The sequence below is a fragment of the Paramisgurnus dabryanus genome, chromosome 8, assembly GCF_030506205.2.
Source record: "Paramisgurnus dabryanus chromosome 8, PD_genome_1.1, whole genome shotgun sequence".
In the NCBI taxonomy this organism is placed as follows: Eukaryota; Metazoa; Chordata; class Actinopteri; order Cypriniformes; family Cobitidae; genus Paramisgurnus; species Paramisgurnus dabryanus.
Genome location: NC_133344.1, coordinates 5933744 through 5954750, shown reverse-complemented (window position 1 = coordinate 5954750; position 21007 = coordinate 5933744). Strand labels below are relative to the sequence as shown.

At 37.2% G+C, this 21007-nt stretch overlaps 1 protein-coding gene across 1 annotated transcript; it reads right to left on the bottom strand.

The window, feature by feature from the left end:
- Positions 1–2828: 2828 nt before the first annotated feature.
- Positions 2829–17692, bottom strand: LOC141279841 (uncharacterized). The gene is made up of 3 exons (XM_073815487.1): positions 17681–17692; positions 17066–17594; positions 2829–7179 (listed from the first exon to the last, which is right to left on the bottom strand). Exons 1-3 carry the CDS (start codon positions 17690–17692, stop codon positions 6008–6010), a joined length of 1713 nt encoding a protein of 570 aa, XP_073671588.1. The 3' UTR covers positions 2829–6007.
- Between the last annotated feature and the right edge of the window lie 3315 nt (positions 17693–21007).

Genomic DNA, 21007 nt, shown 5'->3' with positions numbered 1-21007 from the left:
TAGACAAGCTGCATACATTGCTTTTAATATATCAACTTATTTAACATAACATACATTAATGCACAAATAAGCTGTGCTATAAATGCCTCATATGCAAAGTAAGTATACTCAAAGTCCTTTTAATAAAGTCGCGTCACTCCGCCGTCATATTTGCTGTGCACGCTGCTGCTGCTGTGAGCTCCTCTCCTCAGATGCGTCCAGCGCGCAATTTTCTTGTTTATCGGTCAATCCGATATTACAAAACAGATATCCGATCATCGGAAAATGCTCAAATATCGGGGAAAATATCGGAAAACAGATATATCGGTCGATCTCTATAAATAATCTGAACAGTTCCTTTCTCAGTGTGTTCCTATCCAAGCCAAGACATTATGGTCAAAATTTCAAAGAATTGGTCTTTGAAACCCATTCTTAAAATCACATAGCACACAACATAAAATATTTATATTTTAACACATAACAAAAGAGTTTATAAAAGAGATTATACAATAGTGTTAATTTGTGTTGTTTTCATATTTTATTGACACATTTATCATTTTTATATATAGTTACAGTATGTTTGCTGCCTGAAAATAAAACAACCACACATACACCCCATTCACACAGCACTTTGGTCACAGAAAATACTCGTAAAATTGCTAGACACGCTTCTGTGTGAGCGCAAACATGTCCCGTAAATCTTCTGAATGTCATCACAACAATTAAGTTATGGTATAGCTCTTTAAAACGAGAGTCGAGAAATTTATATGCAGAATAACAATGACGAGGAGAAATGACAGCAAACTGGACTGAAGCAGATATCATGTAAGTTAGCTCATCACTATTAGCGCTGAAACAGAGATCATTCAGCAGCATAAAAGAATAATGAGCTTACAACACACAAAAATGCCCACGCGTCATCGCAACAAGATATATCGTTATCAAAAATGCACGCCAGTGGTTTCTGGAGAGAGAAATAATGAATAATAAGTAAACTTCAGACACTGCCGAGAAGAAAGTGCAGGATTTCAAACAGGTCACGTGTCTTCCGGGACCTTTCCAGTCTCTGTGTGTGAATGCCAAGTTTTTATAAGCTGTCGAACAGTAAAACCCAGCCTTTAAAGGTGCAAAAGAGGATTTTTGTTTTATACATTTTTGCAATATTACTTGAAACTGTCTTTACTAAATGATAAAAGACTATTTATTAGGTGCACTGAAAGTAATAATATTAATATACAGGCCCGGTACTAGGCTTGCTGGACTGGGGGGGCAGTCAGGATTTTTGGGTGGGCAGACATTTCTCGACTAAAATGATTCATACACTAAAATTATGGATGTTTCAATCCAATATTATTTTGCATAGGCTATGTCTTAAAATAAAGGGCCATTTATATGTCCTTTTGCACGTTAAAATTAGATGGATTAGATTTATAATGTTATAATGATTACACTTAATGTAGTTTTACACATTAAGTCACAGTTAATGAAATCAGGCAAGCAGGTGATATGAATGCAAAGTTGTACATATAGCTATATTTTATTAATGTGTACACTGCATTTAATCTATTATTTCACTTATAGATAAATTAAAGCCATTCTTATACCTACCGAACATATGCCTTTATTCTAAATAAACACTTGTTAAGCACTTTATTTCCACTTCTAAAACATTTTCTTCATTTAAAATAAGGCATTTTCAATGTGATATGTGATAAGCTATATCATGCTGCTGCAGCAACCTCAAATATCACAACAAAGCACAATGGTTTAAATAATCTATATTGAAACATTATGAAAGCAATGTGACATGCATGACAAATTCGTCAAAGGTTATCCTGTAACAGAACCAGACAAAAGCACAAGCCCTAAAATACTGTAAGTGTGATTTGCGACAAGACCAAAGATAAATCACACTGCTTTGTTCATAACACAGCAAATTAGATATTATAATACAATGCAACATTATAAAATACAACGTTTTACCTTACGATGACCTTGCGAGTGACAGTTCCATCTGAACTTAAAAGTCTGTAGATTTTTGTATGTGAAGTTTTTCCTCAAACGCGAGCTGAATGGGCTGATGATGAATGACGATGAAAAAACCGCTAAAATGTGATTTTAAAACTGCACGCGATTCTCAGCTGTTACAATGCTGTATATTTACTGTATAACCATCTTATATCAATTATATCTACTATAGTATGCCACAACAAAACTGCATATTCTAATTTTAATAAACAGAACTACGTCTAAAACAAACACGTTAAATGCTGCTGGAGGCTTGCCATTGGCTGTTGTATTTGAATGAATAAATAATGAGGTGAGTCTAAGAAAGGATAAGGGGCTATTTTACTATAAAAAGTTTAATTTTAATATGTGTTGTGTTATAACGTTTATGTAATACTAAATTGCATCGTTTCTGATATATATTTTAAAGATGCGGTTTTTTTTAGTTACCGTAGTACTTTTCCTATGAGTTAAATACTGCTGAAGAGACACCCAACGTGTGAATAAGCTAATCAGACAATAGTGGGCGGGAGCCGTAAACACTAGCATTTGCCAACAGAAGACGTTTTATGTTTAAAAAGACTCCGTTATTTTATGGTTGGCTGGATATTTTTTGGGGGGGCAGAAGGAAAATCTGGGGGGGAAATGCCCCCCCAGCCCCCCCGTAGACCCGGCCCTGTTAATATACGTCATCTGTACACAAGATAGGGCCTTAAAAACATCAGCCAATTGCTCATGCGGTCATCGCAATCATCATTGGCCCTCTGGCTTGTCAATCACTGCCATTACGATCCTTGTGAGATATGTGCGCGCTCCAGTAAGGCATGCGCATAGTGCATGAATGTCGATCCTGCTTTCCTCCTCGATTTTGCACCATGGAAGAGAAAAAACCCAAAGTAGGACGCAAAAGAAATACTTTTTTAAAGCCGCTGGGAATATGAGAAAATTGTCAGAAGAACGTAATGTAACCAGAGTCGTTATTGGAGAAACATTTCAACGCTGGATAGCAATGAAGGAACAGAGAGGTGTCAAGACAGACGCGCAGTTCGCAAAAATTCTTCCCGACAGGTAACAGTGATTATTCTTTCTTTGTGGAATAATTATTGTTGTACTGTTTTTCAGGTATATCGACGTTGTTATTGTACCTGTAGTTGTAAGGCAGTGACCAGTCTGCTACATGCTAGTTGAAATGGGAGTAAATAAGCGTCGACTGATTTAACGTTTTAAGGTCTTATGTGTTTATTATCATATCATTTCACATAATGAATCCACTGACGCGACACAGCATATGCCGGTGGTAAACAAACACTCGTTCAAATATTCGTGCACGAGTTTTGGAAGGCGTTCCCCAGAAATGAGCTGTGAAGGAGGGAGGCTGTTCTTACCCATGCGCTCATTTAAAAAACTCAGTAACCATTTTTGGATTCTCAGTCGGCGAAAATCATCCTCTTTTGCGCCTTTAAGGAGAAAAAAGTGGATTGCCGACTACGTTTCCCCCTAGTGGACGCAGTTCTACTAATAGGAGTACTATGAAAAGTTGCCTGTTTCCACTTTTGTGTCTTTAAACTAGGGATGCTCACATTGACCGTTTAACCGTTAACCGAAGGTAAGAATTTATGACCGGTTAACATTATCAGTTAAAATAAAAAAATATTTGTTAATACATGGTGCGTGTAGTCATGAGCCGACAGACATTTAGCCACTTTTCTATCTGTAATTTGTGAATGTCCTGTAAATGACACAAATTATTGCTGCCCTGACGGTCTGATAATCATTTGTATGAGAAATCATTTGTATGCGTGTTTGAAGCTGAACGGAGACGCGCGCGTGTCCGCGCAAGATGACGCGTTCCGTTTCGCGCACAACCGGACAGACGTTCGGTGATGGCCTCTGACCCTGAACATAAACATCTCTCTTTTTGCACAAACGGGGAAAGACGACGCAAAAGCAAAACTTTCTGAAAAGCATCCTGCTTTAGAAATGACCACTGTGGTAGAAGAAACGGAGACAATCTGCCCTTTTTGGATATTAATCCTCTGGACCGATAGCGTGCTTTTTAATAAGGTAATGTTGCGTGAATATCTGATAATGTATGAATCCTGGTTCTGTTGTTGATCTGTCACTGCTGTTTGCACGTTCAAATTAAATCTTTTGTTTTTACTAGTTCACAGACAGCTGTCAACTGTATTTTTACAATGACAATTTCATATTAAAATCTTATAAGTTAACGGTTAATGTTCGGTTTAGAAGCTACGGTTGTCGGCCGGGAAAATTAACTGATATGAGCATCCCTACTTTAAACGCTCATTTTTTGAAGTCGACAGCTTATAAAAATTTATTTCTGTTTTTTTTGGCTTGTTAGCTGTACATATTGTCACACAGCAGCGTTTAGGCATTATTCTGTTTTTTGTTATAAGCCAGAAATGACAAGGAGGCAGCCTCTAGCAATACAAAGTCAATGGAGATGGTTGGATTGGTTTCCTCCTGGTGGGCGTGGTTTTCAAGTTATGACGCGCTAGGCTCTGTCTCTATTACATTTTCTGAACGTTCTAAATGGGGGCGGGTCTTGATGCAAGATGATTGACAATAGATGATAACGTTCTTTGATTGACAGCTGCACAGGATGAGCTAACGTTAACAAAAGTGCTGGCTGCATATATAAATTTTCGAGTAGTGGTGTGCCAACTGAGGGTCGCGTTGATGTAAACAATAAAAACTCCCGGTGGCTTGAATTTGTTGTCCTTGCATCCACATACTGCACAGGTTCTAATCATCTTTTATTGAGGGTTTTGGTGATTTCCCCTTCAGAGACGGTAAAAGCGAAGTTACTGTTTGGTTGAGTTCGTCTGCTGTCTAACTTCAAGTTACCTTGAGTTGATTTGAGAGCAGGTTGAGTGGTAAAAGAAGCTATTAGGCTTCATGCGGTGCCGTAAGAATCGACAGCCAGATGACCTCAAAGTACCGTGAGAGCGATTTGTGAAATCATACGGAAGAGTTTGCTTTTAAATCGCTCTCGCGGAACTTTGCCTTCATCCGACTTCCGCTCCTTGTGGCGCCGCATGAAGTAGAACATGCCTTAAGGCTGCATCGATCATTGGTTAGTGGGTGGTGCTAATGACTCAGTTTCGCGCAGTGCATTCTGGTTAATGGAGTCTACGAAAGACCGTTACGAAAATTCGCTTCAACACACCATCAATCTAATTTATCGAAATCGTGCAAATTAATTTTTTTCTCATGTAAAATGCAAAATGGAAATAAATTACCCCTGATAACAGGCTAAAATATCTAGGGTTAAATTTCGCTTTAACAGTTTAGCACCTCAATGCAATTTCTAAGACTTCACGTCAGGTCATCACGTGGGTCGCACACGGTGCTAGGCGCTGAAAGTTTAAGACGTTTGATTAGCTGCTCGGTCAGTTGAGCGGACGTTTATTATTTGCATGTTTTTACCACCATACACAAATAACCCACCATAGATTATTAGGCCCAATTTCAATTATATTTCATACGTCAAAGTATATGCAATATTTATCACATTGCCACCTTCACATGCAGTCATATAGTTATAGCCTACAAGTGGCCCTGGAAGCCCAAAAGCAGCACACCATACACCCCTCTAATAGCGATTTAGATGCTCTTCTCCTCAGTGTATTATTCACGTTCCGGTTTTCCACCATTGTTTTAGTGAAAAAAAAATGCTTCCCTGCCAATGACGAGTAATTCCGGCTTTCCGCAATAGCACTATTATCCAACAGGTGGTGCTCTTCCACAACTTATACAACAGCTTTATGTCAGTGTATGTTTTTAATGATCGCTCTGAAACGGATCTCTATCAAAAGTCCTTTACAAAAATGCAATTATCTCAGCCTTTTTCTCAAAATTTGGTGTTTTTCAAAAAACCAACACTTATTTGAGAGGTGATTACAAGATAACTAATGAAGGTAGGATGAAACGTCTTTTTTTGTTTGAAAGCAGAGGTCCTGTTTTTTCATTTGATATATTGTACGTTTTATGGAAGACATTAAACTTTTGTGAAAATCATGAAAAATGCTGGTGCTGGCTGGGAACTATTTCTAAACGCTGGCGTGGAGTTCTGTCCAGTGTGAACTCTCTGATGGGATTTTAAGTTAGACGAAGAAGTAAACATCTTGTCACACTGAGAGCATTTGTAAGGTTTTTCACCTGTATGAACTCTCTGGTGCCTTAGTAAGGTAGACTTTACACTAAAACTCTTCCCACAGACACTACAGTGATAAGGTTTCTCTCCAGTATGAACTCTTTGATGAACTCTGAATTGAGATAATCTAGAGAAGCTCTTTCCACAGAGACTACAGTGATGATGTTTCTTTTCAGTATGAACTCTCTGATGCTCTATGAATTGAGATGAACTAGAGAAGCGCTTTCCACATTGAGCGCAGACGTAAGGTTTCTCTCCATTGTGAACTCTCTGATGGCCTTTTAAGTTAGATGAAAAAGTAAACGTCTTGTCACACTGAGAGCATTTGTAAGGTCTTTCACCTGTATGAATGTTCTGGTGACTTAGTAAGTTTGATTGGCGACTAAAGCTCTTCCCACAGACACTACATTGATGAGGTTTCTCTCCAGTGTGAACTGTTTGATGGAATTTTAAGTTACGTGAATAGTGAAAAGTCTCGTCACATTGAGAGCATTTGTAAGGTTTTTCTCCAGTGTGAACTCTCTCATGGATTATCAGCTTATAGTTATGGCAAAAACGTTTATCACAGTATGAACACTGATAGAGTTTCTCTTTAAAGTGAATATGCTGGTGTTTTTTTAATAAACGTGAATCCCTAAAGGTTTTTCCACATTCACTGCACTGATACGGTCTCTCATTGGGCTTTTCACCACTGTGTATCCTCATGTGAATATTTAGTTTAGAGGATGATACACAAATCCTCCCACACTGTTCACAGTGAAACTGCTTCTTCTTTTTCTTCTTCTTCTTCTCTCTGTGGTCTTCTGAATGAAGTTTCTTCTCTTGTAAGATAGTAAAGCTGATCTCAGATCTGGTGAAGAGTTTCTGTTCTGTGTGTTTTCTATCATGTCTCTCTAAAAGTCTCTGTGAGCTGAATGTCTTTCCACAGGTGATGCAGGAAAGAGTTTGTGCTGTCAGTCGCTCTTTTGATGTTGAGGACATTATTTCTATATCCAAACATGAATCACTCTTCACATCTGAAAGAAACATGAAACAATTAAATTGTCTTTTCACCCTTATTTACACAAAGAAGGATGAAGAATTGAGATTCTGTATCTTTTTCTAGATTCACACATATAGACAGAAGACAGGTGTCAGTCCTGTTATTACAGATGGGTCATTGCACATCAAATAAATTAAAATTTGTATACAGCAACAAATTTTTTTAATTATTTTTGTTAATATTTTATTAAAATAATAACAATATAACTAGTGATCAATGACAAAACATATAGGGCTGGTTTTCCAGACAGGGATTAGCTTAAATCAGGACTGGGCCTTATGAAATATAATTAGTTTGAACAAACATGCCTTACTAAAAACATTACTGGTGTGCATTTTGAGGCCAAACAAAGGGCACTCATGTATTTATGATGTCAGTGCAAGTTGTTTTCAGTATGAACAGCTCTTACATTTATTTTAGTCTAGGACTAGTCTAACGCGCCTTAATGTAATGCATGATTATTTGAGAGTAATCCACATTGTAGGAGTCGTCAAACGGAGCAATATTTTTTTATTTGTAGAGACAACGACTTTCACAATCCTTGTTGCATTATATGATGACACTTCTAGAATGAGATGAAGTATTTTGTAAAGGGATAGTTCACCCCAAAATGGTCACTTTTCCCTGTCTCGTTCCTAAACCCCCAAGTGCTCAGATTGTCTTCAGTAGAGATCGTCCGATAATGTTTTTTTAACCTATACCGACTATTTGGAACTTATTTGCCCGATAACCAATATGCTTAATCAATTTTTAGCACAATTACAACAACACTACTTAACTGAACAAACCCTTATCATAGTAACAATCACTCCCTCTTTGCATATAAGGTAATAAACAGACCCCGACCGATTTATTGGTTTGCCGATTTTATCGGCCATATGAGAATGTCACAGATATATCTGTATCGGCGTATAAGCCACAGATATGCAGCTGATACGAAAGTTTTCACAGAACAAAGAAATGTTTTTGAATGATGCAAGTACTTGTTTGTCCAGCAGAGTGCCCTCAACTGTTTTGGTACTGTGTAGTGACACCAGACAACCCCTTGCCATTTACTTCAGTCATTGGTCTCTCAGTTCAGGCAGCGGCAGTCACGCGGTGTCTTCACAACATTTTTACTAGGTGGTCGATTCAGAATCGATTCTCAAAGAGCAGAATCAATTTTTTTCATATTTTTTCTGCAAACATTGAATGTAAGATTAACGTTAATCAAATTACTAGCCTTCTTCACTAGATGTCACCCTCTTTTGCCTTGCGCCAAGGAGCCTGTTATTCTTTCACTCAGTGCTTAAAATGGCGGTTTTAGGTGCTTCATCGACGTTGATGCCACTTTCACATAAAAAGCAAGAGGTATGGAAGCATTTAAAATTTCGCAAGCAAGACGACAACGATAGTGTTCTGGCTTTTAATTACTTTTTATTAATTACCCACTTGTAAACTGCTGTTCACTGTTCTTTTTTATTAATATAGTATTTGTATTAAAGGTACACTTCACCCATTTGCATTATGCTTTGTATAGTTAGAACTAGGGCTGGGACAACGTGTTGACATAATCGACGACGTCGACGCAAAAAATACGTAGACGCAAAATATGTGTGATTCGTCAGACCCAAAAAGGCGGCGCCGTAGAGTAGTAGCAACGCGAGTGGCTTCAGTCCACGCCGGTTTCACAAATTCACACAGCAAGGGGAGTAAGGGTGAGCAGTGCCTGCGGCCACGCGGCGCGTGGTTTTTCAGCACCCATGTCAACAATCATGCACCCCACCGCATGGGCAGCGCGAGCTCGCGGCTCTGTAGCAACAGTGCTGCAATCGTTTCTGCGTCGGCTCTGCTGCGCTGCTCATGCTCAATTAAAGTGAAAGTGCTTTGTTTATGGTTTAAATGCTCGTGGAGTTTCATTCACTCTCTGTCCAGCAGTAAATGAGTCCTAATCTATATTAACAAACTTAAGAGAAAGAGATTTAATAATATATGTGCTTCTTAAGTCTATAATTGTGTTTATATCTGTCATTAAATGGACTTGAAAAGCACAAAAACAATGTGGGTAAAACAAATCAAGTTATAAAAATTACACTGACCATCAAAAGGCACATTGAAGAGGTTTTGCTCATAAAAGCATGTAAAATAAAGTAATGTGAACTTAAGATTTCTATACGGTTACTAAACGCTTTATTGAATGCTACCTCTGACTATGAATGCATTACTCAGGCATGTGATTGGCCAAGGACAAAAAAGCAGGAAAATATATTGAGACCCCCCCCACACACACACGCCAATCAAACTGGTGGCGGATCTATACGGATAGTAAAGTAGGACCCATAACAACTTATTTGAACAAAAAAACACATTTTAATTCATTTTACAGCTAGATGTGCAACATGCTACTTTTTTGTACAGTATGACACATAACAACTTATTTGGTGGATGTGTAACAGTGGGAATCAAAAGCAAGTGTCTTGTCCACTGCTCCATCACCACCTCTCTCTATATCAACAATAGGGCTGGAACGACGCGTCGACGTAGTCGATTTCGTCGATTACGTAATTACGTCGATTTGCCGGAAATGCGTCGATGCGTCGCACTGTTTACATTTTGAAATGAAGGCGGCTTCAGCTCCGACCGGGTGATTCAAGTGTTATACCAAACAGACAGAACGCGATCAAAAGTGTGGGAATACTTTAAGCAGAGACCAAATAAAACACATACTGTGTAAAACTGAAATGGCATACCACAGCAGCGCAACACCTGTGTATGATCATCTTAAAAGAAAACAACCTGGGGCTCTCCGACCTCAAAATGACGAGACGTCAGCGTAAGAATTTGAACTATTACAGTAAGTTTTTATACAACAATAGAATCAATACATATTGTGCTTAATACAGCTGCGTTTACATCTTTGTTTAATACGAGCTGCGAGACGCCTGACAGACGCGACATTGCATCGCTTCTGGGCAGTATGTTGAAACAGTAAATAAAGAGCAGCAGGACATGTTTTTATATTAAGAAGTTTTGAAATAATAAGTTACTGTCACATTGAGAACTGATAGGCATGTGCCCGCGTGCACTGAAAGCCAGCTGGCAGTCTGGAGTTCCCAATGAACGTCTTTTTTGCGAATATGTGCGCAGATATTACAGAAGCTCGTCTTGTAAGGTATTCCTGACATGCGTTTATTTAAAGTAACAGCGGCGTAAACGCCGTTTATAAAATATTAGAAGATCATACTAACTGAACTTGTTTTTTACCCTGAACTTAAGAAAAGATAAATGTTAAAGTTAAATGAGAATGCAGTACTACTAATAGTAATAATATTAACAGTAATAATATAACCATTACATTTTATATAAGGGTTAATGAATCACAATGAACTTATTTTTACTTCAGTCTGAACTAATGCTGAGTTAATGCATGTACTAATAATAAACTAATGTTTAAAATATTAATATATGCCTATTTTATTGTTTAAGGTGAATAATGCCTCTTTTAAAGTGGCACTGCCACTTTATTTTTCATGTTGAAAATTTTGGTTTGTGTGTTTGTTTAATTAAGAAAATGCTTAAATAAAATGTTGGCGTAAATGGCAGATGTTACATTTATTATTTGTTGGGGAATTATATGTATAAAAAAATAATTAGACTATTCGATTAATCGAAAAAATAATCGATAGATTAATCGGTTGAAAAAATAGTCGATAGTTGCAGCTCTAATCAACAACCATAATAAAAAATATGTTTTAACTTATTTTTGTTTTGCATTTTTACCCAACTTTAACAGCTAAATGTGCAACATGCAAATGTTCATGTCAAAAGAAGGCCTATTTTGCCGACATCCAAATAAAATGTAGGCAATGGCTTATAAAGAACTAAAGGCATGGCTACTTTTAATTTTATACTTTAAATACATTTCCAAGCCTGTACTTTGATACTTTTACTTGAGTAAAGAAGTTAAATCAGTACTTCTATTTTTACCAGAGTATTATTTTAATACAAATATCTGTAAAATGTGCTACACAGGACCATTAGTTATAATAAAGTGTCTTAAAGGTCTCTTTTTCTAATTTTATACCCCTGTAGATGAGTAACTTTGTTAGCTGTTAAACATGAACAATAGAAGGTTGACACAAATAAATAGAAGTAATTGTACAAAAAAGTGCAGGTGCTATTTATTTTAATCAAACTGGTCAACCTTAAAACTTTAAACACACGAAACCTTTGAAACAAACGATGATACAGAGGCCGTTTCTCAATCCTAAGTCTGCAGCCTTCCGGAGGTCGCATTTCTAAGCTGCATACGTCATCAAGACTCATCAAGAGTCACAATATTAACAATAATGAAGTTTACTATTATTCTTAGTTAATCGTAAATTGTTGTAATATGTTTATCAGGGCTTGACATTAACTTTTTGAGGAACTTGTCCTTCGGACAAGTAAATTTGTGTTTCACTTGTCCATGCACAAAAGTCACTTGTCCGGGTAAAGATTTATAATATAATGTATTTTTTGAGTTTTGCTAATCAGTGGCAGACCAAGGGATTTTTTCATAGGGGTGGCCAGGCAGGGGCCAGCAGTTACTCTGGGGTGGCATATAAAATCTCTATCATCCAACCTTAAAATACTTTTAAGTATTATAGTGTGTTAATCAGAATAATGTAACATACAATTGCTACAATAATTTAATTTTTATTAAAATGAATTGAGATTAACATACAATTTATAGTCATAATTCAACCTCCATGTTTTTTCATGTGAATTTTGAAGGCTACTTTAATGTATTTTACTAAGATTTGTTTGGCTGCTTCTTGCTACTCTTTCTGAAGAAGGATGCTATATCTGCTGCCTTTCTCTTAATTTTTCCCTCATTTCAATGATTGTCTGGCATTAAAACACTAAAGCAAAACATTAAAACATTAGGCTACCATGTTTTTAAAAACTTATTAGGGTAAATGTATCTAGATTATCTGTTATATATAAAATCAATCTTAATCCTAGCATTTACGCTGTAATGTCTGTGTGGGATTTTTTAATGTACAGTGACGAACTCTGTCAGATTCAAATCGGCTGTCACGCGGCGCAAACACACGTAGGCGCGCTGAAAGAGAGATTCTCGTTATAAAACAGATTCTTAAACAAGATTTTAAGCCATTTATGTGTTTTTACCGAACTTTAGAAAAGAAATTTATATTCACGCCGGAGACTGAAGAAACACTCCGTCCCGCGATTCCCGCCCCTCCGTGTTCGTCGATCAGGTTTCATGCACGAATGTAATGCTCAGTTAGGTTAAACCAGGCTCGATGAGGTAACTTATTTCCTTGCCTTTTTTCGGAACCAATATTGTTGCATCGTCCCTCTCTCAGTCGCCACCAGGATTTTCTGCAATGGCGCTCGTTTTTCCTCTCATTTCTGTGAAAATTGCTGCTCCAAATCCACCAAGTAAACCGACGTGTATATGTTTGCCGCTTTGTTTCGCGTCACGCGAGTGACTGCCAAACGTCGCAAACGAGGAGAAGAGAGGAGATAAACGATCGGGTCTGATTGGTGAATACAATCATACTTCGCCATCCGCCATTTGCGAACGGTCAGAAACAAGTCCTTGTTTATACTTGGAAAGGAAGGAAAATACATCTCTTTGTCATCTGCCACCGGTGTGGCCCTGTTGCGCGGGGACGGCGATTGTGGTTCCGTCCCGGGTTACCATGGCGACGGCTGTGAGATACCCCCCTCCCCCCTTATTATTATTTTTTTTACATATCTGCATGATTCACGTAGGTCACATTTTCAGGTCGGAAAATCCGGAATTCCGGATTAATCCGGAAAAATCACATCCCTGATTACTTTGCACTTGTATAGTCTTTTTTTATTTTGAAATTTTAAGAGCAATAAACATATATTGAAATGTTTACATTCAGATATGTAAATCAACATGTATAAATTGCTATTAGTTTGTAAGATTAAAAATATAGGAATGTATTACTTGAACCCCATTCACACAGACCTCTGGTCCCAGAAAATACCCGTTAAATTGCCAGACAAGCGTATGTGTGAACAAAAACTCGTTCCGTTAATCTTCTGGGATCGTTGCCGGAAAGAGGACATAGTCAGATACGCGGGTAACCCTCTGTGTGAACAAGAATGCCGTAAAGGGCGTGTCGAAGTGAGGACGCGCGCGTCATCATCACAACACAAGTTATGGTTCAGCTCCTTACAACGAGAGATAACATGCATATAAACATTCACCACGAGAAATGTTGCAAACTAGATTGAAGCAGTTATCAGGAAATTATATATGAGACGCATAAACAATGATGTACATGCCGTAGTGAGGACGCTCGTGTCATGGCAACATGAAGTTGGTTCAACTCTTTAAAATGAGGGATTTACAACATTCACTACGAGAAATGTCAGCAAACTGGATTGAAGCAGATATCAGGTAAGTTAGCTCGTCACTTACTGCGTTGAAACGGAGATCATTCAGCAGCATAAAAGAATATCGCGTCACGTGCTCGTTTGAGCTATAATAAATGAAAATACCCGCATGTCATCCCAACAAGATATATCGTTCAGCTCCTCAAAATGCGGGTTTTAAATGCATATAAACAATCACGATGAGAAATGTCTGAAAACTGTATCAAAGCAGAAATCAGGGAGCTTGTCAAATATCCACTCTGAAGCTGAGATCATTCACCAGCATAGAACTGTGCGTTCACGCGCTCCTTTGTAGTCTTATCATAAAAAAAATGCACGCGAGTTGTTTCTGGAGAGAGAAATAATATATAATATGCAAACTTCAGACGCTGCGTAGAAGATAGGGATGGGCGATATGGCCTAAAATCCATATTGCGTTATACATCGCAGCCTCTTGCGATAGCGATATGTATTGCGATATAATCATTTCAATAGACTCGTTTCAGAACAGGTTATATAGACCCTTACAAAAGCCAAACTGTACAAGTAATGTATATATATATACATGTTTCACAATTACTAGACCATAATGCCAATTTCGCGCGTGGAGCAGCAGTTAACTTATGGCTTAAATCAAAAAAATAGATGTTGCATCTGTCTTTTTCATGAGTTCCTCTGTTTCGCTGACGCTTTCATCCATGTTTATTCGGCTGCAGCTCGTGGCTCTAAAGTTCGCGGGTAGATTGTTTCATTAACACGCATTATCGCGATAGTGCAATAGATTTAAAATCTCTATCGTATGCCAATTTTCTATCGTTTATATTGCATATTGTTTATATTGCCCATCCCTAGGGCGGGACTTTCAATAGGTCGCGTGTCTTTCCGGGACCGTCACATGCCGGGTAAACTTGGCAGTGTGAATGAAAAAAAAATCTAACTATTCCGGAAAAATCCAGAATGCATATCCTGTGTATTTTACGGAATTTCTGTGTGAAAAGGGCTTAAGTCTCAACTTGTCACAACCCCCTGTGCTGATAGTGATCAAAGACTGTTGTCACAGCTGTTTATCCAATACAGTGGGGGTTAAAGATGGTCTTCTGATTGGTCAGTTTTAATGTATTATGTTGGGTTTGGTCAAGTACAGTGGGGGTTAAAGGTGATCTTCTGATTGGTCAATTTGAATGTATCAAGTTAGGCTTAGTCACATGGTCAAGAGATAGAGGATAAAGGTCAAGGTTTTTATGAGCTCTGGGCTTTGGCTTTTGCATTGGCCTCTTCCCTTTCCTTTCTTCTTCACTGGGGTTCTGGGCATTAGGCCTAGGTTCCAGTTCTCTTTCTTCTAAACTTTCTTTCTTTCTCTGTTCTCTATCTTATCAGGTAATATCTCACATACATTGGAAACAGTCAATTGCTTGTATTATTTACCATTTCATATATTTATAGTGTAACAATTTCAACTGTAACTTTAAGTCAATACTGTAATGAAACCTTTTCATTTACAAATCTGTTGTTTAGTTTTGATTTAGTGGTAATACTTTAACGCTCCATATTGCAATACAATATATTCGTACTCTAGCATAGCTCTCAGACATATTTTGTCCGAAACCCGGGAACGATTGCAGTTTTGTTATCCTTCCGAAACCTGAGATCCCTTACAAGTTAATTAATGGGGAGATAATCGAGAATCGAATCGGACCGATAAAATGAATCGTTAGATTAATCGATGCATCGAAAAATAATCGCTAGATTCATCGTTTAAAAAATTATGGTTTATCCCAGCCCTAATTAGAACCCCAGTCATGTTTTTGAATGGTCATCCATAATTTCCTCAGTTGCAGCTGAGACAGGGGAAATACAGATTTCAGTGTTGCACTTCCTTCTTTCAATGATGTAAAAATCATCATTTTGCATCACTGAAAGAAGGAAGTCCATCTTTGTTGAGGGAGTAAGACTACAAACACCCCTTTTCTCGGTCAAATAGGCACCAAATTCAAAATGTATGTTACATTTTGACTACAAATACAACACATTTTCAATAAAGATTAATATTTCTACGAGTGAAATGCTCCTTTAAATCTATATTCATTGAGTTGAACTGAGTATAAAAACCGCCCCGAGAACCAGAATCGAAAATTGAATCGAGAATCGAATCGTTTTGATAGCTTGTGAATCGAAATTGAATCGATCTGGAACATCTGAATTGATACCCAGCCCTAATTTTTACACCTGGTTATTAAGACACCTTTGGTCGATTGGATTAGAAGTGGACGAGAGAGACACATTCCTGTTTACACTTTGTTTTTAATCTGCCTCTTTTGTCCAGTGCACTTCACGCTCCCGCTCTATAGGTGGCGCAGAGAGACCAACATCCATAGCCAACAGTCACCAAACGGCACCAGTAGAAGATCGCCTCGAACGTAAAGCGCGTTTCCTGCTTTGGCATTCACGCTAATAGTGTTGTAAATAATGTTCAGTTTCTTGCAAAAACGGATTGATTTGCTTCGCAAGACGTCAATATGTCACACTGAGTTATGGGGGATTACTTTTGTATTGGATATATATGCTTTAGAATCGGTTGACTTGCATAACGGAGCACTGGGGTTTCTGCAAAATAACTTCTTTATTGTTTTACTGATGAAAAAACATACTGGATGGGATGGTGTAAGTGTTACTTAATAAACTTGATTTTAAAAGTATGCTACCGGTTTTTACAGTTTGTTGAACTTCGTTCATTCCCAGGTGAAAAAGTAGTACTGTACACTTCCATAGTGTACTTAAAGTGCTTTATTTTCGCACAATAATTTCGTATTTAATATACTAAAAATCATCTTCTTAAGATTATCTAAGTGTACTTCACTGTGCTATTTGAGACACCATGAATATGAACTAAAATGCACTTTTAACATACTCTTTATTAAAAATTTATTTAGTTAACACTTGTGTTAAACTTGAACTCAACTTTCATACAAAGATGGGTTTAAGTTTACTCCAAGTGGTACGTAAATAAATTTTTTAAATACATTTAAGCACATTTTAGTTCATATTTATGGTGTCTCAATAGAGCACAGTTCGTCTCTACAAAAGTGTTCTCGTTACTTCATAATATTATTATTGAACGACTAATGGATCTTTTTGCCAATGTCCTTTAGGAAAGGACTGTGAAACTAACTAAAGTCAGACAGAATGGGACAGACAGAAGCCTCCCAAATTTAATCAAAAATATCTAAAAATGTGTTTTTAAATCGGAGCACTAGGGGGTTAAGGACGACACAGGAGTAAGTGATTTTGGGGTGAACTAACCCTTTAAGCCTACATGCCTATTCCTTAATAAGTATTAAAGATATCCTTTAACATTTTAGTACTTAACTTTTTGGTCTTTTAATTATTGAATTTGTGGCTGAAAACCCAAAACAGGTCCTCACATGACAGTTAAAAACACAACAATAATTATGGAGACATACCTGATGGAATAAAATAATCATCTTTCTCAGTGCCATCTTCTTCTGTGGGTTCAGTTTTCATTTCTGTGGGTTCAGTTTTCATTTCTGTGGGTTCAGTTTTCATTTCTGTGGGTTCAGTTTTCATTTCTGTGGGTTCATTTTTCATTTCTGTGGGTTCAGTTTTAATCTTCATCATGAGGTTCGTGCAGTCGATGAGTTTGACTGAACACATCTTCAGTTTGGTCTGCAGGATCTGCTGCTGTTCTCCAGCGTTACAGACAGAATCCAGAGACTCTGTGGAGGTTTGATCCTCCTGTAAGCTCTGTTTACTGTCACACACTGTAATGTCCTGAGTGTCTGTGGGCTTTGACTCAGTATAACAGAGTAAAGTCAGACTGAGCTCGGAGTCCTGTGTGTGTCTGGATTTCTCTTCAGAGAGTTTAGAGTCCAGCAGTGGCTGTGGTGTGCAGCTCTGATCTCTGCTCATCCACACTGAATCCAGACTCCCATCATCAGTCACATACACTGAAGATTCACAACAATCCACATCCTGACAACACAACACACACAGAGAGTAAGATTAGAAATGATTTGATGTTATCTGATTCAGGTAAATGATGTTTTAGCTGTACAAACCTCTCGATTCATTGCTAAATCTCCTCTTGACCTCAGCTTTGTCTCCAGTAACGCCACCTCTTTCTTCAGCTGAGAGATTTCTGTGATGAAATCATCAATATATCCAGCATAGACAGATCAGTTCCTACTCATTAACAGCAAAGCACATCTCATCATCTCAACAATAAAATACACAGAGACAAGACTCTGTTTACACTCAATGAAACACGCAAGAGAGAAAACACTGAGGATTCACAAACACATCACACGCGCGCTCTTTCTTTCTTTCTTTCTTTAGTGAGTTTATCTGCGGACTAAAGAGCTGCAGCGCCTCCTGCTGTACTGGAGACAGAAGACCCTCACTGCTTTACAATGGATTTAGTAAAACAATTATGTAAAATACCAAATTTCTTTAAATAGTAAAAACATTAATCAAGTCTGTTCACTACGAAAACAAAACCAGACCAAAATGCAACATTTGAGAGATGTTTTGTTTAGCTGTTAAACCTTGAAATAAGACTTATAAAGAACATCATGACCATATACAACCAGGTATTTATTTGAATGTATGTCGGTCCACCAAGAAAATGCCCGATATGCCCCAGTACCAATCCAGCCCTGCCTACCATAAAACACTAATAAAGCTCAGATACATTTAAACAAATGTACACTGGTTGTATTTTGGTGTGTTCATGACGTTCTTTAAAAGTCTTATTCCAACATAATTAAAACGTGTTGGAAACCTTTTTAGCTAAGACTTGGATTTCCTCGAGCTGTAGCCTTTATTGCAGAAAGTGATCTTCAAATCAGAACATATGCCAGCGGGTGCTGCAGTCACCAAGTCTGACTTACAGCCCAACATTGCATTTAAAATCTAATTTATCTGTAGTTCAGAATAATAATAATAAAGACTAAATCATGTCTGATCTGAACTAAACTCATGTTGAATTAATAGTCCCTTAATACTCCATCAAACTGAAGGTAAATCTTTGGAGCAAGTATGAAAAACAGTCTGATCTTAAGTGTTTTGTGTTGTTTTTAATCTCATTGTTATCTGTCAGGTGAACTGCAGTTACTCATCTGATGATCAGAAAGTGTCTTCACACATAACTCACAGCTAATGTTTTTACATCTGTGTGTTTCTTTAATCTGTAAACTCACTGGAAGACAGGACAGACATTCATTTAACTTCAAAATAATGCAAGTGGTTAATGGGTGTAAATGCATGGACAGAGTTTATATATGTATGTGTGAGTGTTTATATATGTTTGCGTGAAACAAGTTTATATGTAAATGCGAGTGTTTATACGTTTATGCGTGTATTAAGTTTATATGTATATGCAAGTGTTTATAGATATGCGTGCATTAAGTTTACATGTTTATGCAAGTGATTCACAAGTGTATATGTATGCGTTAGGTGGGCCCATGTTGTTATTATATATTGGTAACACGAATACCCTATCTAAACCTAAAATTTCTTGACAAACTATATATCATTGGAAAGCTCTGAGAGTGTAGTTTTCATATTTTATCACCATTTTGGAGAAATTATGAGAGAGTAGGAGTCAGTATCTAAAATGTCATCGGGCCACAGGTGAACCCAGTTTGTTTTTACATATGTATAGCAATAATACCCTATTCCATACCTAAACAATTTTGACAAACTATATATCATTGGAAAGCTCTAAGAGTGTAGTTATCATATATCTTCACCATTTTGAGAAAAAAATGATGTAGTGAGAGTCAGTTTCAAAAAGATCACGGGCCCACATGTAGGCCCAATATGTTTTACATTTTTCTAACACTAAACCCCCCACCCTAAACCCCAAAAATCTTGATAAACTATAGACCCCTTCAAGGTTTGTAAACATTGAATGACTATCGGGTGCGCGCGCAGCATGGGGTCAAACTGTTCATATCATCCAGGCTTTATAATTTAATCTAACAGTGCTGAAAAATTACGACTTACCTCAAATGAAGTGAGCACTACAAACACAAGCCTCTTTGATATTTGCATTGTCCCAGTCTGCACGTTAATTACTTGCAGCCGCAGATGTTGTATTTTTTTGTTTTTGAGATTCTGCATGAATCGCGAAAACTTAACGGAAGACCTGGTGCGATTTTCAAAGCCCACGACGTAAGTAGGCATTTTTGACGATACCGAGTAATACGCAACTCAATCTGCTGTAATAACTTTTCTGACCCCGACATGCGCAGTGGGAGCCGCCTGTGACGTGAACTGTGAAGGGGTCTATATATATCACTGGAAAGCTCTCAGAATGTAGTTTTCATATGTCAAAGTCATCTGATGATAGAAATAATTTAGTGACAGTTTTTTGTTACATGCCACCCCCCCCATAGGCATGCATATTAATTTTTTATATTCATAACACTATATACTAGTATAAATATACAAAAATTTTGACAAACTATATATCATTGGAAAGCTCTTAGAATGTAGTTTTCATATTTCAAAATGTTTTAGCAGTAATAATAATGCAGTGACAGCAATTGATTCATTTATGACAAGAGTATGCAGCAAACCGTTGACACCTACTGGCCGTTGTTGGTAAAACCACTAAAACTGTGATACAAACCTCATTTTTTGTGATTTTAACTTGAAATTTGGATCACAACTGCTTGAGACATATGGCTTCATGTTTACATTATTACTTTTTTGAAAAATTTACCTTTTTATAATTTTTTGAATAAAATTAATATTTTATTGGATTATTTGTATTTATTAAAATAAATTTAAACTGCTATAACAATTTTTCTGTTAAATATTTTCACCTGCTTACACTTCAGTCGAAAACCTTGAATTGTCTTCTTTAAAACAAGATAAAGATTAGGCTTCTAGACCAAAAAATGCCAGAGTTATATTCATTTGAACATGCACTTCAATTTTTCACCCCCCCACTCTAAAGGATAGGACGACGCTTAAGAGGTTAAAGAACGCCATGAGCATACCAAAATACAACCAGTGTATTGCTTTAAATGTATCTCAGCTTTATTAGTGTTTTGTTTTATAATGGTAGGCAGGGCTGGATTGGTAAACGGGCATACCGGGCATTTTCTTGGTGGGCCGACATCAGAAACACATCAAACACCTGGTATGGTCATTGTTATTTAAAAGTCTTATTTAAAGGTTTAACAGCTAAACAAAACATCTCACAGATGATGCATTTTGGTCTGGTTTTGTTTTAGTAGTGTACAGACTTGATTTACGTTTTTTACTACCTAAAGAAAACGTGCCAATTTTGTATTGTCCAACATTTATAAATCGTCCTTTTTGTTGTTATTTAGGGTGTGGTTTTTAAAATGCTTTTAAAATGTTGTACTGCAACA

Coding starts and splice junctions, on each gene's coding strand:
- LOC141279841 (XM_073815487.1), bottom strand. Junction 7,180..17,065: donor TGATTATTTTATTCCATCAG/GTATGTCTCCAT, acceptor TGTTTCTTTCAG/ATGTGAAGAGTGATTCATGT.